Source organism: Hyperolius riggenbachi, chromosome 12, assembly GCF_040937935.1.
Source record: "Hyperolius riggenbachi isolate aHypRig1 chromosome 12, aHypRig1.pri, whole genome shotgun sequence".
Taxonomy (NCBI): Eukaryota; Metazoa; Chordata; class Amphibia; order Anura; family Hyperoliidae; genus Hyperolius; species Hyperolius riggenbachi.
In genome coordinates, this window is record NC_090657.1 from 54,659,714 (window position 1) to 54,681,895 (window position 22,182).

Genomic DNA, 22,182 nt, shown 5'->3' on the forward strand with positions numbered 1-22,182 from the left:
ACATTTTTCCGCAGGCGATTCGACACTCTCAGCACACTTTTGCCCGACAGCCAGGATTAAGGAATCACATGTGGCGTTCAAAACAAACAGAACCGGTATTCCCCCCCACCCCCACAGCGGAAAACCGCACATTATCCTCGCTTCTCTGCGATTCTCCAATGCCATTTTAGCATTTCGAAAAAGGCATGCAAGTCTTTGCAAGTGCGACCCCCTCCCTAAGAGTCAACGTAATTACCTTTGCAAATAAGTGGGAAGGCGCGTCATAGTGAGATTCATTCTTCTTTAGTATGTCTGGCAGAAAGAAAAATACGATTTCAGTGGGTTGAATAGGGAATCCTTAACTATACCTGTCACTGCGGTGCTGTCACTGAGTGAGGGACACAGAACTAGAGCAGAACGTGACTGGTGACATACCGGATCTCTTAAACCGATGGCCTATGCTCCGGGACCATCCGATGGGATGAATAAGCGGGCTGTACATGTGACACCAGAAGTCATCAGTCTTGTCCTCGCTTTCCTCATACACCAATCGTAACCGGCCTCCTATCACGCTGTCCACCACAGCCACCCGCGTCCGGCAGAGGTGCGTTTTGTCCACCACTTCCACCCTCATTAAAGGCTTGAAGGGATACTGCATATTGTCAGACACCTATCAAAGTAAAAAGCAAACCAAAACTTTAAATGGATATTGAAGTGAGGAAACTTACTTCAGTTGTAATACATACCCAAGTATAGGGAAGACTCTTGGTTTTATGGTCCGTCCAGTTGTGCCTGCACCATCCCTGGTTAAAGTTATTCAATCTGCCGGGTCGAATAACTCTTTAGCAGTCCTCAAGCAGCCTTCGGAACTACTCGCATTCTCGAAGTAGTTCTAAAGACAAGCCCAGTATGAATGCCACAGTATAGATGCGCTTGTCTTTGAGCTACCCAGGGAGGCAAGTCATTCTGAAGGTTTCCCGTGGAGTCCAAAGACCTAGCAGGACGAATAACTTCAACTGGGCACAGCACAGGAATGACGGGACAGATGGAGGATCAGGAAAGCTCTCTGGTGTCCAGAGCTGTCCCTCTACACAGGTATGTATTACAACTGGAATGCGTTGAAGTTAAAAGACGCTTAGACTGCGGAAAGGAGTGGGGGGGGGGGGGGGGAGATCACACAAGGTCACATATTTTATCTGGCTACCTTGTTGGCGGTGCTGGGTTCCAGGATCTTAACAATTCTGTGTGAGCCTCGCACAGGCGCAATAACAGCTTTCTATTAGGCTCAGGCGGAAATAGTCGAGCCTGATGGGATAAAGTCTACTGTGCAAGTGAGCAGTGTCTGAGCCTGCTCAGTAGAGCGGATCCTGCCAGGCTTGGCCATTTCCACTTGAGCCCAAAGGAAAAACAGTTCATGGGCCTACTCAAGGCTCACACAAGATTGCTATGATCCTGGAGACCTGGCAGGTGACCGTGCTGGAACGGAGGACGAGGTGAGCCTTATTAGGATCCAGAGGCTTCCCCCTCCTGAGGCAAGTACCCCATATAGACACTATATTTTTCTTACAGATTCTCTTTAAGTAAAAAACATTTGATATGCACGCTTGTTCAGTATTTGTGGCAGAGAAACAGCAGGACAGCCAGGCAATCTGCTTGGTTTAAAAGTAAATACGTATGTCAGCCTCCATATTCCTCTCATCTCAGGTGTGGTTTAAACTTTAAAATTGAATACGATCTTCACAAAACAAATGTAGCTTTTCTGCATTTACAAAGACTTAAAGGACAAAGGACTGAAGTGAGAAGAGTATAGAGGCTGACACATTTATTTCCTTTTAAAAAGTGGACCTGAACTCTTCTTGCACAGTTCAGAAAGAAAACAGAGAAATGCACCCTGTGTGTATTCAGAGAGTTTAGGCTGTCTAATTCCCCCTCATTTGTGTCTAATCTCAAGTTGTAATTTGATCCTCGTCTGTGTCACATGACTGCTACGGCAGATAAGCCCATTTGAAAGCACAGGCTGTAAACAATATGTCTGTTTCCGTGAATCAGGAAGTAGAAACTACAGATTTATTTTATTTTAAAAGGTAATTATGCCATTATGTATCTTTTAGAGAAGAGAGGGGGTCTGAGTTCAGGTCCACTTTAAACGGTACTAGTTGCCTGGCAGCCCTGCTGATCTGTTTGGCTGCAGTAGTGTTTGAATAACACCAGAAACAAGCATGCAGCTAATCCAGTCAGATCTGACAATAATGTCATAGACACCTGATCTGCTGCATGCTTGTTCAGGGTCTAAGGCTAATAGTATTAGAGGCAGAGGATCAGCAGGATAGCCAGGCAACTGGTATTGTTTAAAAGGAAATAAATATGGCAGCCTCCATATCCCTCTTGTTACAGTTGTCCTTTCAAATGCAGAAAAACACACCTAATATAAGAAAAACGCAGGTCAAGTGCAATGCCACTGAAATACATTAGATGTGCTATAAACATAAAATCCCAATTCCGCATGACATGTGCAAGTACTAACACGTTTGGACTGGGCCTAAAACAGAAGCAAACTGGGTGGCGCAAACACCTTACAGTACAGAGTCCCAGGTTAGAATCTCTGCCAGGGCACTATCTGCATGGAGTTTGCATATCCTCCCAGTGTCAGTGTGGGTTTCCTCTGGGCACTCGGGTTTCCTCACACATCCCAAAACCAATAACAGTCTTCCCATAAAAATTGGACCTGGACTATAGTAAGGATATCAGACTGTTAGTTCCAAAGAGGAACAGTTATTAAAATTAATTGTTCAATGAAGTCTGTGAAACTCTCTGGAAAAATGTCAGAGCTACATAAAATATATGGTTTAAATGACAACTATTGTTAAAAATTATTCAATTTAACATACATAATGTACAGTATTTTTCGGGCTATAAGACGCTCCAGACTAAGAAATACCTAGGTTTAAAAGGGCAAAAATTAGGGGGAAAAAATACTAATCCTAGGTGAGTCCATGGTCCAGGAGTGTCTTATGGACCTTTCCTACCCCTTCACCAAAGATATCTCTGTCTAAATTACACTGACAAGCTACACCCCTGCTGTCCCCATAGCTGCACTACACTACAGAACACCCTCATCCTCCCCAGCTACACTAATCAATCACTACAATTACATTTCAGGTTCTCACCAGCATGGGTGGCAGTAGCTGGGTCCGGTCTGGGTGTCCAGGCTTCAAATGACTCTACTAAGGTGTGCAGAGGGGAGGCAGCAGTGCGATCAATAGTGTTTCCATGTGGTACTGAAGTAGCCGCTGTAATTACCCGGAATGCTTTTCCTTTGATCTTATTCTTTAATCATGCCTCTCATCAGCGTGATCAATTGGCGATCCACAGCGCTTCCGAGCGGCATAGGAGCGGCATAGGAGCAGCCGCTGTAATCATTTGCAGTGCTGTAGCTTTGATTCCCCGGTCACTTCATGCCCGGCATCAGCGCGATCCCCGCTGACAGGCACATCTACAGCCGCTATAGCGGCAGAGTCCTCAGAGGCTTCCGTATTTCCGTTTACTGGCGCCCCCTCATGACCATGTGCGTCGCAGGTCATGAGAGGGCGCCAGTAAACAGCACTGCTGCCTCCCCTCTGCACACCTCAGTAGAATGGAGACAAGCACCAGGATAGGTAGGTTTGTGCTACATTCGGACTATAAGACGCAGTAACCTTTTCTCCCCACTTTTAGGGGGGAAAAAAGTGCGTCTTATAGTCTGGAAAAAAGTAATTTAGTACATTATTACTCCGAAATAAATGTACCGTATTTTTCAGTGTCCTGGTCACTGAGGGCTTGTCCACACTATGAGCGTTTACATATTTTTATTTTTTTAAGTGCTGGCGATTTTAGAAATTGCCCTAAAAGCGCTTGTGCAATGATTCTCCATGAATGTTCACATATGAGCGGTTTGCTTCCAAAAGCGCTGAAGTTACCATTTTTGAGCGTTTTGGCTCAATGGAAGATATAGGGAAAGCGCAAAGTGCTTGAAGAAGCGCTTTGTATAGCGATATCCCGAACGTTTCTATGAATGAATACATTGTATGCATTCACTTCCGGGTGAAAGAGTTCACTTCCTGACTGATGTCCGGAAGTGGAAAAAAAAAAAAAAATCACTGCAGGGAAAGGTGTGTGTATGTATATATATATATATATATATATATATATATATATATATATATATATATATATATATATATATATATATATATATATATATATATATATATATATATATATATATATATATATATATATATATATTTATCAATAGCACTGGCAATTTATTGTGTGAACATAGCCTTACAGCAATTCATGAAATTCTGACTGTTTTGGACTAGTACATCTCCACATGGGGGATTCTCAGGTATTTCTGTTTACAAACGGCAGTTGTTCAGTCCAACTGTCAAAACATTGTGCAGCGAGTAGGAAGGCTGACTGGCATCTTAATAAAGATCCTTTCCAGGGAGTGTTTTTGTAAAAAACAAAAACAAAATAAAGGAAATACTGAAGCCAATACTAAAATCTTTTAGGGCTGTCAGTCTTTTACAGCGTACCGTAAGTGACAGCAACATAGGAGAAAAGGGCTGTATTTTTTGGACTATAAGACACAACTTTCCTCTCCTTAACAGTGGAGAGAAAAAAAAAGAAAAAGTCACTGCGTCTTATAGTTCAAATGCAGGAAATTCCTGACTTGTGAACCTCCAACCCACCGCAATGTCGGGGACTCCCTGTACTGTACCCATGCAGAGGAGGACACTGGGGGACAAATGGAGGACAGAGAGGGACACAACGGGGCATAGAGGAGGACACAAAGGGGGCATAGAGAATGACACAAGTAGGACAGAGGCAGAAACAGGGAAACACGAGGTACATTGGGGGCACAATCCACAAGATGCAGCTTCACCGTAGATGTACCAGGTTTTGTGAAAATATATATAAAAAACTCTAAACCTGGGTGCGTCTTACAGTCTGAGATATTCGGTAATTTATAGTGCATTTTACTCTGGGAGAAATGTACAAATATGTATGCATGTGGCAGTGGTTCTTTAATAATGATCCTAGCAGTCGAAATGCCATTTATTGTGTGCAGTATTCCAAAGAAGTGTCCGCACAGTTTGCAGAAACTCACAGGTTTATCGTTCCATTACACACACTAGGCCATCTAACCTTGATATCAGACATTTGCTTTGGGGCCACTAGGGGTCCCCTTCGTCAAGGCTCAGGAGATAAAGTCTGTCCTGTGCCTTGACAACTAGTGGTTCCGAATGGACCGGGAAACCTTACTGTGACGCCTGCTGATGAACAAGGTTTCCTGATCCATCAATTCTGCCTGCGGGAACAAGCGATGTCACATGACAGGCGCGAACAAGAGTTCAAACGATTAAGGCACTTTGTGTGGGAGTCGTTGGGCATCTTAAAGATTCGCCGTGACTGTCGTTATCGCCACACCTCACAAAACCTAATTGTGCACCTGCAGCCACGTCACAAGATAGTGGAAACCATTGCTTGTAGCTAAAAAACAAACAAACAAACAAAAAAAAAAAAATCCTGTCCTCGGAAGACTTGCGGACAAAATTGCGAGGTGGGTAGGAGCCTTTAGTGTGGACTCTTCTTTGGAATACTGTATTTGATGGCTACTGGGTCCAGCACAGACAACATTCCTGCATAATGTGTGACCTTCTTGGATAGGAGTTACTTGTGCAGCAGAGGTCTTCCTTTTCGGAGGGTGTAGTTGGTAGTCTTCTCTCTAAAGGCCCATCTACACTATGAGATGTAGCGATCCGGCGGCTCGATTAGCCGCCGGATCGCCACTTCCGCGTACCCGCCGCGTCCCCGCTCGCCGGCATCAATACCTGCTCGATTCCTGCTCGTCCCCACGCCGCGCAACTTCCGCTCGATTCCCTGCCATTGTCCCCTAGCGGGGAGCGAGCAGGGAATCAGCGGAAGCAAGATCCGTCCTGTCGGATCTTATCAATCGAGCCGCATCAGCGGCTCGATTAATTAGGAGCATCGCGGCCGCATCTACGCGTGTAGATGCGGCTTAAGACAGAAATAAGGGCAAACACCGTAATAGAGAGATCTTCACCTTCTGGGTAAAGTCTGCAGGTAAGGTCTTGGCACCGGTCAGTCGCTTGACTAAGAATGCTTTCCAATTTGAATATCTGTGTTGAATGGCTGTGGAAAAAAAAAAGAAATGGGAGATAAAACTGTATTCACCAGAGCAAAAGAAAAAAAAACTAACAAAAAAAAAAAAAAAAAAACAAAATACCACAAGACCAAACAAGTCACCCCTCCATCACGCCACTGCATAAAGCAGCTAAGGGAAAAGTTAGGCAGCCCCTGATATATGTGTATCCTCTCTTAGCTTCAATATCCGATCACTAAAATAGTTTGAGTTGCTGCATTTGTTACATTTGTTACATTTGTTGTGATCTCTCCGAATCCAAGAAGTGTAAATCTAGAGTCAGTCGCTGCATTTGATTGGTCCAATTCAAAAGACACACATTTGCACACTATTACATAGCATCTCATTGACCATCTCATTGACTATCTCTGCATCTCACTTAACAATACAATTCGGCAAACGATCATTTATGAACGATTATTTGTATGAACAATCTGATGTGTTCCTTTAGGGGGACCACTAACAGATCAAAAGCGACAAACTAATTCGATCAGATTAACCCATTAGCAGCTTCAAAGGAATTATCTCGTTTGAGATAGTGCACTGCTTTCGACCTCAGCCGTCTGAACTGGTGCTGTAAATTCTTGGAATGCTTTATTGTCTCTCTGCTCCCAGAGGATATAGCAGAAGTCATTTGCTATTGTCTCACAGTGCCCCCTAGTGACAAGTGGCTATAAACAAAACATTACAGCAGTACTAATTAGTAGCAAGGAAATGTAACAAAGAAATTAAAAAAAAAGTGCTAAAATAAATTGGCCTGAAGCACTTGCAAGTCTTTAAAGTGTACCCGAGGCGACATGTGACATGAGATAAACATGTGTATGTACAGTACTAAACATATTAATAATCAGGATGTTTTACTTGTTTTATTTTGCTACCTGAAAGAGTTAATTTTTAAAGATGGAAGTGACAGTGTCTGTCTTGTCAGGAATATAGTAAACATCACTGAAAAGCAAATTACAGCCATAAAAAAGTTTTCCTGACACAATACATTTCTCTACATATTTCTGAGAGCAGGGGGGAGAATATGGTCGATATAGTTCATGTATTTTCATTTAGGGACACTTAATAGACTGCAACTGAGCAAAAAGAACAAAACATTCAATCTACTTTCTAAATGTTTAAATATAAAATAAAATCATGGGATGTTTAAAAAAGTCATTTTAAGGAGTAGGAGGATAAATATAATTGCTTATCTCATCAGTTTATTTTCACCTCAAGTTCACTTTAAATCAAGTGGCTGCTAAAGGGTTTTAATGAAATTGAACTGATTATGGGATCGATCCTGACAATGTAATCGGAATGGTAAGGAGATTTGTCCGTTAGTGGTCCCAAACGATCATTTCCTAACACTCATACGAATAACCGTTCGTAAACAATTGTTCGGGGAATCGTATCGTTAATGCACCTTAAAAGATCACAAAACATTGCCAAGAATTTTGTTTCCAGATTTCAACCTCAAATGTCTTCCTCCATTACTGCAACAGTCTAAACAGAGTGCTTGGTTTTCATACAGTATGAAAGATAAGCAGGAGAGAGGATCAACTCTAAACTGGTTTATCTGAGTTTTAGATTACAGTTTCAAAGTGCCCATTAATGGTAAAATTTTCAAAATGATCGGCCGTCCGATTGGGGCAGTGTTGGTGGTGCCAACTGATTAAATATTAAACACACCCCTTTAGCACCTTTCCTTACTCAGAACGTTGAGCACACCTCCTTTAGCACCTCCCCCAATTCAGAACGTTAATTGCACCCCTTTAGAACCTCCCCTAATTCAGAAAGTTGAGCGCAATCCTTTAGCATCTTTCGTAATTCAAAATGTTTGAGTGCCATGGGGGATGACCATTTCAGGTTTCTGATTACTGGTGCTAAAAGGGCAACACTTCTCTTAAAGGGGCACTATGGCAAAAAATTGTAAACTTTAAAATATGTGCAAACCTATACAAATAGGAAAGTACGTTTTTCCAGAGTAAAATGAGCCATAAATTACTTTTCTCCTATGTTGCAGTAGGTAGTAGAAATCTGAGATAAGCAACAGGTTTTGGACTAATCCATCTCTTCATAGGTGATTCTCTGGGATTTATTTTCAAAAGCACTTAGCGAATGGCAGTTGCTCTGTCCAACTGCCAAAAAACCAGGGCTGTGGAGTCGGTCCAAAAATCCCCCGACTCCGACTCCTCAGTTTAGGATTCCACAGACTCCGAGACGCCGACTCCTCTAATTTGCATATTACAATTTTGTTGATTAAAAGTATGTAATGTGACATTCGTCTCTTAACTGCCAATGCTTAGGAATTTTACAAGACAACTGAAGTGAGAAGGATATGTAGACTACTATATTTATTCCCTTTAGACTAAAACTAGTCCTTGGTAAGAGTACTTGTAAAAGGGTACAAACCGGAACAAAGAACATCTATCAGGCCCTAGGCAATTTAACTGTGGGTACATGTAAGAATGATGTGCAGGTACTCTGCAGGGGAATAAGGAGATTGTAAACAGACAACACCTCTGTGTTCAATGTGCACAGCATTCTCAGTGGATTCCCTGCAGCTCTGTGGGGAGTGCATATGTAGAGTATAGTACTACTGTGTAACAAAGTAAACCTGAGACAGATGAAATTAAAGTTTTATACATACCTGGGGCTTCCTCCAGCCGCCTTCAGGATAATCCATCCCTTGTTGTCCTCCTCCACCACCTGGATCTTCTGCTATGAGTCCAGGAACTTGAGCCAGTCGGGCGTAGTGTGCATGCGCACACTCCGCCGCTGGGAGCGTACTACACCTGTGCAGCACTATTGCGCAGGTGCAGAATGTTCCTGGCTGTGTGAGCGGAATATGGCCGGACAGCGCTGACTGGCTGAATTATCAGGACTCATAGCAGAAGATCCGGGTGGTGGAGGACAGCGAGGGACTGATTAGCCTGAAGGGCTTTACTTTTCATCCGTCTCAGGTACCTTTTAATTTGCAGTCACTAAACCAAAATTTTAAAGCCAATGGGTACCGTTTCTAAAAACAAAAAGTCAGATACTCACCTAAGGAGAGGGAAGGCTCGGTCCTAATGATCCTTCCCTCTCCTCTCCCGGTGCCCTCGGTGCTGCGCTGGCTCCCCCGTTCACGTCCGCCGCCGCAGGGACTTCGGAGGTCTTCGGGAGCACTCGGGCTTCCGAAGACGGGCCGCTCCATACTACGTACGCGCTAGCGCGTCATAGAGGGCGTTCGCGCATGCCTAGTATGGAACGGCCGCGTCATCGGGAGCCCGAGTGCTCCCGAAAGCTCCCTTCGGCATGCGGAAGTGGCAGTATTTGACCGAACTGGTCGAATACTGCCACGGGGGATCCTGCGCGGGACCGGGCACCGGGAGAGGGGAGGGAAGGCTCATTAGGACCGAGCCTTCCCTCTCCTTAGGCGAGTATCTGACTTTTTCTTTTTTTAAACGGTAAACATTCACTTTAACAACATATCAAATTATTTGATTTCATCAGCAAAGGGAGTGAATACATTTGCATAAATCAGCATCAATGCAGAATTATTTCCATCTCATTGACCATCTCTATTAGTGACACGGCTACACATCAGGCTTTATTCTTACAGCATAGATGTTATTTAGTATATATAAGAGATTCCTGTGTACACATCATATATACAGTCACAATCAGATATGTATATCTGACCTTAAAAATACGGGGACTGCTTTATTGAAGCAGCACAAGTAACTAATTTTGATTGGTTTATTTCATTTTTGTGGACTAAGCACAGCTATTACTGTATATATACATTATTTTTAATGACTATTATCTGAGAAATAGAACATTTTATCATATTTTCTATTTTAATTAGTTACAAATTCATTAGGAGTCGGTGCATTTTTTCCTGACTCCGGGCACCCAAAATTGCCCGACTTCCGACTCCACAGCCCTGCAAAAAACTGTGTAGCGAGCAGGGAGGCTGGCCAGCATCATTGTTTAAATCCTTTTTAGGGAATATCTTTATACAGAATAAAAGCCTTGCTGAGAATCCCCTATCAAGAGATGGACTAGTCCACAACCTGACATTTCTGTCAGATTTCTACTACCTACTGTACATGACCGCAACATAGGAGTAATTTATGGCCCATTTTACTCTGGGAAAAAATAGTACTTATTTGCCTATGTTTGCACATATTTTAAATTTTACAATTTTTCGCCATAGGGCCCCTTTAATTTCTTCTTGAACTGAAAGGGACCCATTTTTGTTTTTAAAATAATAAACTTTTAAACAAGGCGTATGTGGCTAACTGGCTCCAGAAACACATGAAGGAATTTAGATTTCCTACTTTGAGGAGGGACGAGTGGCTTTCCGCTGCTGGCGCACCAGCCGACTGGATGGACGTCTTTGCTACAAATGTTACACCAGAAGTCCAGGCTGGAGTCATTTTCAAAGCCTTCGTATCTGAGTAATGCATTATAACCTGGAAGAAAAAAACAAAAAACAAAACATACATCCTACTGTCAAACCATACATGAGTAAACGCATACAAGCATAATGTCATGTGAATGTAAAGCAAATAGAATGGAACTGAACCAAAAATCGGGAAGAGCATTCGATTGGACCATTTCCAAGCTGCATACCATTAGCATACAAAATTAAATTATATGCATCTCATTAACCAGTGCTCTAGTGCTGAGCACTGCAAACTGCTATGAACTGATCCTAACCGCGATGCCATGCTGTGCAGGCCTATTCCGTACAGCTGAATGGGGTTGTGCCTCTAGTGCACAAAAATTCTGTGGACTTGATTTTTTTTTTTAATTATTATTATTATTTCAGGTGTGTGCTCCACCCAGGGCTGTAGAGTTGGAACAAAAATCATCCGACTCCTCAGTTTATGAAACCTCCGACTCCAGGTACCCAAAATTGCTCCGACTCCACAGAACTTTCAGGGCTATGAAGTGGGTACAAAAATCATCCGACTTCTCAGTTTATGAAGCTGACTCCAGGTACCCAAAATTGCCCCAACTCCGACTCCACCACTATTGATACAGAAGCTCAGTTAGCAGTGGTGTGGAGGTGTAAGGGTAGGTCCACACTGACTACTCTGATTCTGGTTTGCTGTGGAGAATAAGAAGGACCGTAGCAGACATGTCCGTTTTCTGTGCAGTGTCTGGAAAAGTCATGTAGGGTGGCACTATACGTTCTGCTACCCCAAGGGAGACATTTTAAACGGGCAGGTTCTATAGATTTATAGATAACAGGATCTGTTGACATGTCTGTTTATCCAGTGGTGTCTGATGCAAGGAAACGTTCCAATTTGTTGCCTGTTATGAACCTAGCCCAAGTGCCCATTCACACAACGGGCTTGATTCACTAAAACGTGATAACTCAAATATCACACCTTATCAAAGTTAACACGCCTTATCAGAGAAGAATAGCGAGCGCTACGACCCCGCAGGGGCTCAGGGCAGGACGAGTGCCATTGCCAATTAGCAGGCATAAGTTTGTAGCGCTTGCTATGCTACTCTGATAAGGCGTGTTAACTTTGATAAGGTGCGATATCTTTGATAAGGTGTGATATTTGAGTTATCACGTTTTAGTGACTCAAACCCAGTCTGTGGTGCTGTCAGTTATGATGCACTGGCGCATTGTGTGCGATTCGCATGAAAGTCCCCTGACTTCCAAGTTTTCACAGTACATAGAGCTATACTGCACACATTGCAATGTAACGTGTCCAGGACCAATTTCTTCACTCATGCTACTGCGTAGGGCCATCTGCGTAGTGCGCGCACTCGTTCACGGCCGGGAGTGCGACCGCAAACTTTGGGGGTCCATCGCTAGATCCGTGGTCACATACAGGACATGGAAAGCCTCTAGGGGATCCAGAGGCTTCCATCTAATGCTAGGTACACACCATACAATTTTCTGCCAGAATGACATTTAGATCGGACATGTTGGAAATAACCAATCGATTTTTTGATTTTCTGATCATTTTTTTTTAATCGATTTTCATAGAGGTGAACGAAATAAATAAATAAATAAATAGGAAAATCGATCGAAATTCAGACCGGACATGTTGGAAATAACCGATCTGCCAGAAAATAGTATGGTGTGTACCTAGCATAAAGCAGGGGCGTCAAACTCGATCACGTTAAGGGGCCTAAATCTAAAACCTAGTCCAAGTCGCGGACCAAATGATTTAAAGAGTCTGAAGCCTAAAAATGTACCCGTTTTTAATAGGCAGAACTCTTCAGCATTAATGGCATAGCTGAAATGCTGCTATCCCGCGGCAGAACAAGGCCTTTATCACCCGAAAAATCCCGGGGCAAAAATCCACGACTTTCCAAGTCGTGGATATTGCTGCCCAGGGGAGGCAGAGCTTTGCGCTGTAGCGCTGCCTCCAGTAGCAACCTGTTAGTTGTTGTTACACTCCAGCTCAAACTGACATGGTTTCAGTTAGAATCTCTGTCACCGGTGTGCTCCTCTAGATGGGAAGGCAGTGTGCTGTCATTCTTTACTGCTTACAGTGATGGTCATTTAAAGCTCTCAAGAGCCACATAATATGAAAAGGAGGGCCGCATTCAGTCTGGAGGTCTTGTGTTTGACACCTGTGCTCTACAGAGTTAAAGGGAAGGTTCACGCAGCTGCAAAAAAATATTTTAAATCCACTTACCTGGGGCTTCCTCCAGCCCGTGGCAGGCAGGACGTGCCCTCGGCGCCACTCCATAGACTCCCGGTCTCCTCTGGTGGCGCACCCAACCTGGCCAGGCCGGCTTCCAGGTCGGGCTTCTTGTGCGCTCCAAAATGCGCCTCACAGCGGCGCGCTGATGTCATCGGACGTCCTCCAGGCTGTACTGCGCAGGCGCAGAACTACAGAGAAGCCCGACCTGGAAGCCGGCCTGGCCAGGTCGGGTGCGCCACCGGAGGAGACCAGGAGTCTGCGGTGCGGCGCCGAGGGCACGTCCTGCCTGCCACGGGCTGGAGGAAGCCCCAGGTAAGTGGATTTTTATTTTTATTTTTTTTAGTAGCTTGAATGAGAAAAGTCGATGAGTGTATGGCCATCTTTACAAAATGAAAAAAAAGGTTTAAAAAAAAAAATGTTTCATGTCGGATTTTGATTACTGCCTTAGTTCTCGGGGATAAGTATACACTTTGGAAAGGTTAGGCCACCTGATCTAAATACAGAATTTAGAGAAATGATACAGCCAAAGAGAGCATTCCAGTCTTCACACAAATTCCCTGAGCTGCGAGGATCATGAAATGGTGAAAGAAAGGCCCCACCTGCCAGTTTCACAATTCCAGTGATCCAGAAGACTTTTGGCGTCAGGTTCTGGTCCGTGTTGAGAACTTCCACCCGGACTCCTTCTGCAATGTCGCCCCAACAGTTGCCCATTGGTGCCTGTGGTAGGAAGAAAAGAAATCAAGTTGACACCATCATGCAAACCTCCCTGGCATTGTGATTATTTCCAATTTTTTCACAAGCTTTTAGACCCTAAAAACATACCAAAGAGATCTGCAGCAGCTCCTGCATATAACTCACTTAGACACGCAATTACTGCTCTGAGCTGCGCATTTCCGTCCTGGGCCTAACTCTAGATTAGCACCTTGTTTGGAGTATGTAAATAAACTGATTTTTTTCTTAAAAAAAAGGCAATTTTTTGCGTCTGTTTTGGAGGGGTAAATCCACCGCTACCTACTTCATTTTATCCATTTTAAATAAATACTGTTTTTACCCTGTTGGCACCTCTGTACTACTATTGCATTTCCATTGTATTGGCACTCTGGACCCACAAGGAGAAGAAGAATCATTTTTTTTTACAGTTCCCATTTACTTTAAAGTGTCAGGCATAAAAGCAAAAATCAATTATTTTATTTTTATCTGGTAAACAAATAATAAGGATGCTAACCAGGCAATCCAAAAGTTAGTAATCACTATTACTTTTCTTGTTGATAAATTCCCCAGTTTACTCTTATTTGGTACACACAAAGGAAGTTGCACGGCATGCTGGGTTGTCCTTTTTTGCTTCTCTACTACCCCTTAGACTTAACTAATGCAGCCTGATTGGCTGAAAGCTCTTTTCCTCCTGTTTTCCCCTCTCACACCTCTGTTCCTCTCTGATTGGCCAATATTTCTCATGATGAGACAATGCACCTTCTATAGTGAAGTGCAGGCAAATCAGGCAGAGGAGAGTAAGGGAGGAAATGACATCAGGATTGGCTTCAAAATATGCGAAGAAGGATTTTCTCTTTTATACTGTAGAAAAATCACTAAAATCAAAACGTGGACATTGCATTACATATGTTATCTAAGAAGAGCAAGTAGTTATCTACTTAAATATGTTTTTTTTTCTGAGATAGTATGGCTGACAGCTCCTCTTTAAGGAACAGTAACAGAAAGAACCACTCCCGTTGCCACAAAGCAAACAAGTGCAGCCACAGGAACACTTACGTGTTTGAAGCAAGAGACTGGAGCAGCTACCAGGTTATTGCTAGTGATGTAGGCGCCCCAGCTAAATCCCTCTGCAGTGATGGCTGCAAAAAAAATAGAATAAACATTACTGACTGAGGTCGGGCCATTCACCTGGAGTATGAACCAAAGGGGGAGCCTTACCAGTTTTGTTTAATGACTGGTTCTTCAGCGTAGCTTGATACTGTGCATAAGCTGCCAGCTTTGCCACAAGTGGCTGTTTTTGGAGAACTTTTGCTTTCTTAGTGGGAGGTTTACCCTACAGGGAGAGAAAACAAAAGTTATAACACAATTCAGGGGAGCAATGATCATGGCTAGAGATGAATTCACTGTACATGCTTTCTCCTCTCAGAAAATTTATAGAGAATGATGCAATTGGCTTGATCAGGGGCCTCTGAGTGGCTGATCAGAATCATGTGATCGTGTCAGATTTTTTTTTTATGATCACAGCCGACCATTCAGAGGCCTACAAAGCAGTCACCTGCCCAAATCAATCACATGCTTCCCTACTAATTCTCCTCAAGGAGATTCTATGTAAAATGAATATCTCTAATTGTGGGTAGACGTTAACGGTTTAAACTGCCACAGAAGTAAAGTGCACCTGTACTTTTGTAAACAGCATAACGCTGTGAGAGAGAAGCTTATGGTAGGCGGGCGCTGTTAGACTGTCAGTGATGAGGGTTTTTGGAAGACCTGTAGGTTTCCTTACGTATGGTGGATGGAGAAAAGCTTACAATTTAAAGTAAATTCAAATTTTAGGTAGTCTAACGAACAGTCATAAGCAGATGTGATAAAGTAAGTGTTATATATTTGTAGAAAAGCCTGCCTTATTTAGGGCCCGATTCATTAACTCTGGTTAAAACGAATGCCAGGGACATAGTATGCAATTACCACAACCTTTTGCTACCTCCCTGGTGTTCATACTGGTAAAACTGCTGTGCGTTGCTTGCACACAGCAATTTTACTGAAATTTTCTGAGCCAGGCCCTTAAAGGACAACGGAGGTGAAATTTGACATGATGAGGTAGACATGATTATGTACAGTGCCAAGCACACAAATAACTATGCTGTGTTCCAAGTATGCAAGTTTTTGTCCGGTTCGGGACCGGGTCAGACTATAGCATAACCCTCAGGGATTAGCAATTACAGCCATAAAACACTTTCCTGTCAGTAAATGGCTTCTGAGAGCAGGAAAGAGATAAAAATGGTCAATAATTCATAGATTTGAGCTCTAGCATACTTCAATGAAGGTGTCATTGAGCAAAGACGATGAAACAGTAAAAACTAGATTGAAATATAAAATGAAACTGTGGGATATCGAAAAAAGTCATTTTTAGGAGAAGCAGGATAGATACAATTGTTTTTCTCATCAGTTTATTTTCACCTCGTATGTCCTTTAAGGCCTGTACATACACTCAACCAAACCACGTGAATGTAATCTGATTTTGGTCTGTTGGATGACAATTAGGCAGGTGCACACATGGCAAACAACTAGACGAGCGACTTAAGTTAGTGGAGTAGTCCTGCTAGAACAGGTCTTTTTGTCTAGCACTACAGGTGCACTTTAGGACGGTGGTCAAAGGTTTACTAAAAACTGGAAAGCTAAACAAGTGACGTGCCCGGGGAAAGTGACAAAGACACACATCTCCATAGCCTACATAGCAGCACATTCACCACTGACCAGCTTCAGCTGCTTAACATGACTAACAATGCTGCGTGACTACAACTCTGCACTCAGTGCACCGGACTTAAAGGGGGTTTCCACTTTCCAATTCACCTGCCCACTCTGGCTGTGATACCGCTGTGTAGTAAAACCACCAGTGGATTAAACAAAAAAAGATTTTTATTTGCACAGGCAACGCGTTTCGTTGGTCCTGCCCACTTCCTCAGGCTACTAACAGTGCCACTTCAAACAAGCAAGATAGCCAGGGACGCCTCTCACCTTTGTTAATATATTTCCTGTTGTCACTATTTTCTGAAATAAATGAGTCAACATGTTGCGCTACTGGGCTCCCGTTGTCTGTGTTTTTTTCTTCCTTCACCTCACCCCCCAGTTGACGCATCAATGCCCTTTAAGCCACCAGCAAGCAAGAAAAATACTCAGAATGATTTTGACAGTATTTTTTTAGTTGCAAAGGACGACTGTAATGATCAGAATATGGAGGCTGCCATATTTATTTCTTTTAAATAATAATATCAGTTACCTGTCAGCCCTGCTGATCTATTTGGCTGTAGTAGTGTCTGAAATAACACCAGAAACAAGCATGCAGCTAATCTTGTCAGAAACACCTGATCTGCTGCATGCTTATTTAGGGTCTATAGCCCAATCTACACGATAAGATTCTTTGTGCGATTTGATTACGATTCTATTTACAATCCGATTAAATCAGACATGTCTGATCGGGATTCGATTCAATTCGATTTGCCATTGCAAAACAATGGCAAATCGAATCACGATAGGACATATCTGATCGTAAATAGAATCGTAATCGAATTGCACAAAGAATCGCAACTTGTAGATGGGGCTTAAGGCTAAAAGGATTAGAGGCAGAGGACCAGCAGGGCGGGCAGGCAACTGGTATTGCTTAAAAGGAAATAAATATGGCAGCCTCCATATCCCTCTCACATCAGTTGTCCTTTAAAAATGATCGCCTAGGAGAAAACTTAGGAGAAAAAGAGAATTGAATAAAGGTCCTTTGAATCACTAGTAAAGATGTGGTAATTTTCATATTTAAAAAAGGGACCCTGAGCAGAGTACCAAACTCACTTACCTACTTACCTGGGGCTTTCTCCAGCCCCCCCCCCCCCATAAGTGCGGCGACTTGGCAAAAGTTGACCACAACTGCGCATGTGCAGCCCAGCCGCACTCCCGTCTCGATCACGCGCCCGTCGGCCTAAGCCAAAAAGACTGAACAGTGCATGCGCAGGAGCCTTAGGCGGCATGTGCACGATCGAGACAAGAGTGCGGCCTGGCCGCGCATAAACAGTTGTGGTCGACTTTGGCCGAAGTCGCCGCATTAATGGGGCTGCCAGCAGGCCCATGGAGGGGACTCGGAGGATGCCGAAGGACCTTGTGGGCTACAGGGGGGGCTGGAGGAAGCCACAGGTAAGTGTCGATTTTGATTTTAGTACTCAGCTCAGCTTTAAAGCTTTAAAGAGGAGCTGAAGTGAAAACAACGTAATTAATAAAATTGCTTATTTTTATTTTTTTCATTTACAATATTTATTTATAGATTATTTAATCAGTGTTTGCCCATTGTATATTTTTTCCTCTCCCTGATTTACTTTCTGAAATTGATCACAGGCAGCAACATCTTTAGTACTGCTAGGTGAACTGTGCGGAATGTTCATTTACTGAGCGCTTTATGCACAGGGAGGGAGATAAATGTTTGCTTAGCTGTTACTACCCACAAAGTTAAAGAACCCCTTTAAAAAAAAAAAAAATTCTTACAATAATTCACATCTTCCCACATATAATAACCCACTATTTAGTAAGTTTGTTTTTTAAATCTACTCAGCAGCACTGAAAAGGCTTGGTGTTTCTTTAACAGTATCAGAAACTAAGCTCCACCCAACCAAAGAAATCTGCCCGGGCATTTTTCCCGATGCTGTGCAAAGCATGATGGGATCTTTTGAGGTTCTTGTTGCTTAGCAGCTGGGAGGGGTACGAGAGAGAATAGCGCGGGAGACTTGGGCGCAGGACACAGCCTGTATATGGCTGATCCTGCTGTTGCACAAGTTCCCAGCCGTGTTGAATACTATTCCCCCTCCAGGCCGCCATGGATAGTGGGGGAATGAAATAATTTGTGGAAGCCGAATTATTGTGTTTTAATTGTAATTTCAGCTCCGTCTTCTGACGGCGCCGAAGTTACTCCCTGTGCGCTGCTATAGGCATAATTCCTATGACGGCCTATGGTGGTGCCGGCTGCGCCGAAATCTCCATGCGCTGGAATCACCGTGTTCGGCTGGGAGGGGTGATCAGGACACAGGACAGTTGTGTCTCATGCTCCTTATTACCTCCTTTCAACCAAAAAGATGGCTGTCCCCATTAAAACATTAACATTTGCCTGTTCTTTTAAAACAGGGTTGGTAAGAGATCATACTGCCTATCTATGTTAATTAACATAACTAATGTAACTTAATGACAGTATGTTTGTTTAGGTTGAAGTTCCTCTTTAAAACTGGGCTAAAACTAACATGACATTCAATAAAAATAGGTTTCCCTACGTTTTATTACCCATACAGTTATCGGATTTGCTTTTGTGCAGAACTAAAGTCTGTCTGTCTACAAATTCCCAAAGTACAGTTCATCTGCTCTGAAAGCTGGCATTAAAATCGTAATGCACAGCTGCTGTATTTATATATTAAAATCTAGGGATCACTTCTCAGCTCTTCCTGTTTCTTAGCTCTGTTTCAGCAGTTTGCTACTGTTCACTAAATATATCTGACAAAAGAATGTAAAACAAAGATAATGTTATCACCTCTTTGGATGCAGCCAGAAGCTGCCCACTGAAGCAAGGAGCTTTCCACTGCTGTGTTTAACTGTGTGAATGTCATTCTGCTACATTTATTTGTGGTAGTAGACGTTATGCTGTAATTAATGTTTTAGAGCAAAGAGAAAATGCTGAGTTTCTTACCAGGTAAATTTTTAATGAGGCGGAATACTAGAGCCAACCTTATTCTTGATGTCATAATGGAATAGAAACAATTTCCTGGCATTTAAAAACAAAAAAGTGCAATCTATGGTTTTATTGGCACCATTAGATTGGAAGTGGAAACCCCCTTAAAGGCCTCACTATGAAGTAGGTGTGGGTGTGTTCACCGAATAGTAGTGTTTGTTGACAGCTGAGAAGTCACAGAACCAAAGTCAACACATCTCTATGGAGACAGAGTAAACTCTGTTTTTACCAATAAGCGTTTTGCATTTCAGGTGTGCCGAAATTTGGTGGCCTTAGAGATGAAGTGACTGCTGTTCGAAGTACAAGCCACGTAGCCGCATCCATCTATACAAACCCAACACCAAGAAGACGTGACAAGCACAGAGATTTCAGCCTGCTACCTGTAGCCGCGCCAGGATGCTTGCCTTCTTTGAGTTTGAGGAATAGCTTCGCGAACAGGAGACGCTGCAGAACCGCTTCGTCTTCGAGTAGAACGCATCCCTGACACCGACCATGCCGCACATTTCACAGGTTGCTGCCAAAAAAAGACAACGGCATTAATGATCTAAATTCACATGATCAAAGCCACTGTCCACTGACTTTCCGTAGAGTACGTGCTCATCAGGCTCACCTAGGGCTATGGAGTCTGAGTCAAAGCAATTCTGGGTACCTGGAGTCGGAGTTTACAATAAATTGAGGAGTCAAGAGATGATTTTGTATACCAACTCCACAGCCCTGGTATTAGACTAAGGAGTCAAGGTGTCGGTGGTTTCATAAACTGAGGAGTCGGAGTCAGATGATTTTTGCACCAATGCCACAAGTATTAGGCTCAGGGTCCTCTCACGCTGGCGTGGTGCAGTAACTTGCCACACTGCTGCCACAGCCTAATGAAACCGTACGGGGAAGTTCACACTTCTCGCGTTGCGGTATGCTGCACCTGAAGTGCCCAATCTAACGCTAGCGTTGCAACTTTGCACATATTTTTACAATTCGCTTCTGCATACCCAAAGCAGGAAGTGACTTCAAGCATGCATCACTTTCTGCTTGGCTGTTGGCAAGACAGGGAACACGGGGTACTAATGCGGTGTTCCCTGAAGGCCTGTTTTTGCCGCTGCGGCAGAAGCGACGCACCGCATCGCTAATGCTGGTTTGTAGTGCGAAACCAGCCTAAGGAGTTGGAGTCAAAGAGTCGGAGCAATTTTGGGTACCTGGAGTCAGCCGGAGGTTTCATAGACTGAGGAGTCAGATGATTTTTGAACAGACTCCACAGCCCTGGCCTCAACTAGCAAAGTTTTCATCCAAGTTTGTATTGAACCGGGTTTACCGATTGCAAGGACACCGCGAGTGGCATAGTGACCGCAGTGCACTTTTCTCACTCATGCGATTTGATTATTAACTAATTTGTGTTGACGTTTGGGTTTAATCAATGAGAGTGCGAGAAAAATCACAATGCAAATGCAACGCTATGTGATTTTCTTCTGAGCCAGCAATTTTATATTTTTTCTCTTTTGATCACCATCAGAAAATCACAAATGTGTAGTAGAGGATGTGAGACTTTTGCTGAAATACAAAAGGAGCGATCCAAGTCGGTTGTCTATGGGAAGGGTGTGTGGTCGACTCTGGTAGTGGGATGATCTTGCAATAGGGGTGACAAGAGGGGTTAGGCAGCTGGCCGAGGAGTAACCAGGGCTGTGGAGTCAGTACAAAAATCTTCCGACTGACTCCTTAGTTTATGAAACCACTGATTTCAGGTACCCAAATTAACTCAGACTCCTCAGTCTAATAATGACAATTTTGTCCAAAAATCATCAGACTCCGAAGTTTATGAAATCACCGACTCCCAGTACCCAAAATTGCTCAGACTTCGACTTCTCAACTCCAACTCAACAGCCATGGGAGTAACCTCACCTGAATTGGAGGCTGGTAAACCCCTACAGGGTTCCCAGCAGAGTAGCTTTGTCCCTCTCACCAGGGCCCAGGCATGAGGCTCTTTAAGGCTTCTGCTGTACTCCGCTGAGGGTCCTCGCAAAGCTGATGCCAGCTCTAACTGGCCGCACACAGTTCCTACACTCTGCGGTCCAGTGAGCGGCAGGTGGTGATAGTGGGTGGTGCCTGCTCTAACTGGCAGACCCTGCACTATACAGGTGAACAGCAGGTGGTGTTAGTGGCTGGACAACGTGCTGAGCAGCTTTTCCCCCACAATGCAATGGCACTGAGCAGGTCGCAAGTGATAAGAGTAAAGGAATTGCTGTGGAGTTTAAGTAGAAGTAAGATGTGGCTAAAACCAGCCTGATGAAAGGGAAAGACGTTGCAAGACGTTGCAAATAAAATATATACTATACAAACATGGCCCTAGCGGTGTCTTACCACTACCCAGCCACTAAAACTACTTGCTGCTCAGTGCAGGAACTGTGTGCGGCCAGTTCGAGCAGGCACCAGCTTCGCAAGGACCCTCAGCAGAGTACAGCAGGAGCCTTAAAGCGGTATTGTCACCATAAAAATCAAATTTCAGCAGCAACTGGTCTGAGTGTATTAAGTGATAAAGATGCTAATCCTGCATTCAAAACTTGCAAAACTTTTTCTGCTGTTATGGTTTGTAGTTATCACATACTTTAGGAGCACTGGCCCTAGTGCCAAACAGTTGAATGCTGGGAGTTCTTTTTATCTATAATATATTCCTCCTCTTCCATTTCCCCATCTAGCTGCTTATCAGAAACGCCCTCTGATTACTTGTTTACGGTTTACATTTAAAGTTGCCGTTTTTGTTGTGTTTATATATTGGCCATCCTGGATACCATACCATATATTAGAGTGAGGGAGTGGTGGAAGTTTGGATCCATATCTGCTCGAGGTTCGTTAGGATTACCACTGAATGCGAGACACACAACCTTATAATGTGGGTT

General features: G+C 43.5%; 1 protein-coding gene across 3 annotated transcripts in view; it reads right to left on the reverse strand.

The window, feature by feature from the left end:
• MBTD1 (mbt domain containing 1) overlaps positions 1-22,182 on the reverse strand; it is a 98,020-nt gene that overhangs the window by 48,149 nt on the left and 27,689 nt on the right. For 2 of the 3 annotated variants that reach the window (XM_068263929.1, XM_068263931.1), the window contains exons 3-10: positions 19,681-19,814; positions 14,767-14,881; positions 14,605-14,687; positions 13,437-13,554; positions 10,498-10,632; positions 6,089-6,177; positions 415-649; positions 236-291 (exon numbers count right to left, since the gene is read on the reverse strand). In XM_068263929.1, coding sequence (XP_068120030.1) covers positions 236-291; positions 415-649; positions 6,089-6,177; positions 10,498-10,632; positions 13,437-13,554; positions 14,605-14,687; positions 14,767-14,881; positions 19,681-19,814 — 965 coding nt within the window. The remainder of the gene's footprint in view (positions 1-235; positions 292-414; positions 650-6,088; positions 6,178-10,497; positions 10,633-13,436; positions 13,555-14,604; positions 14,688-14,766; positions 14,882-19,680; positions 19,815-22,182) is intronic. The other variant, XM_068263930.1, reaches the window with a different exon arrangement.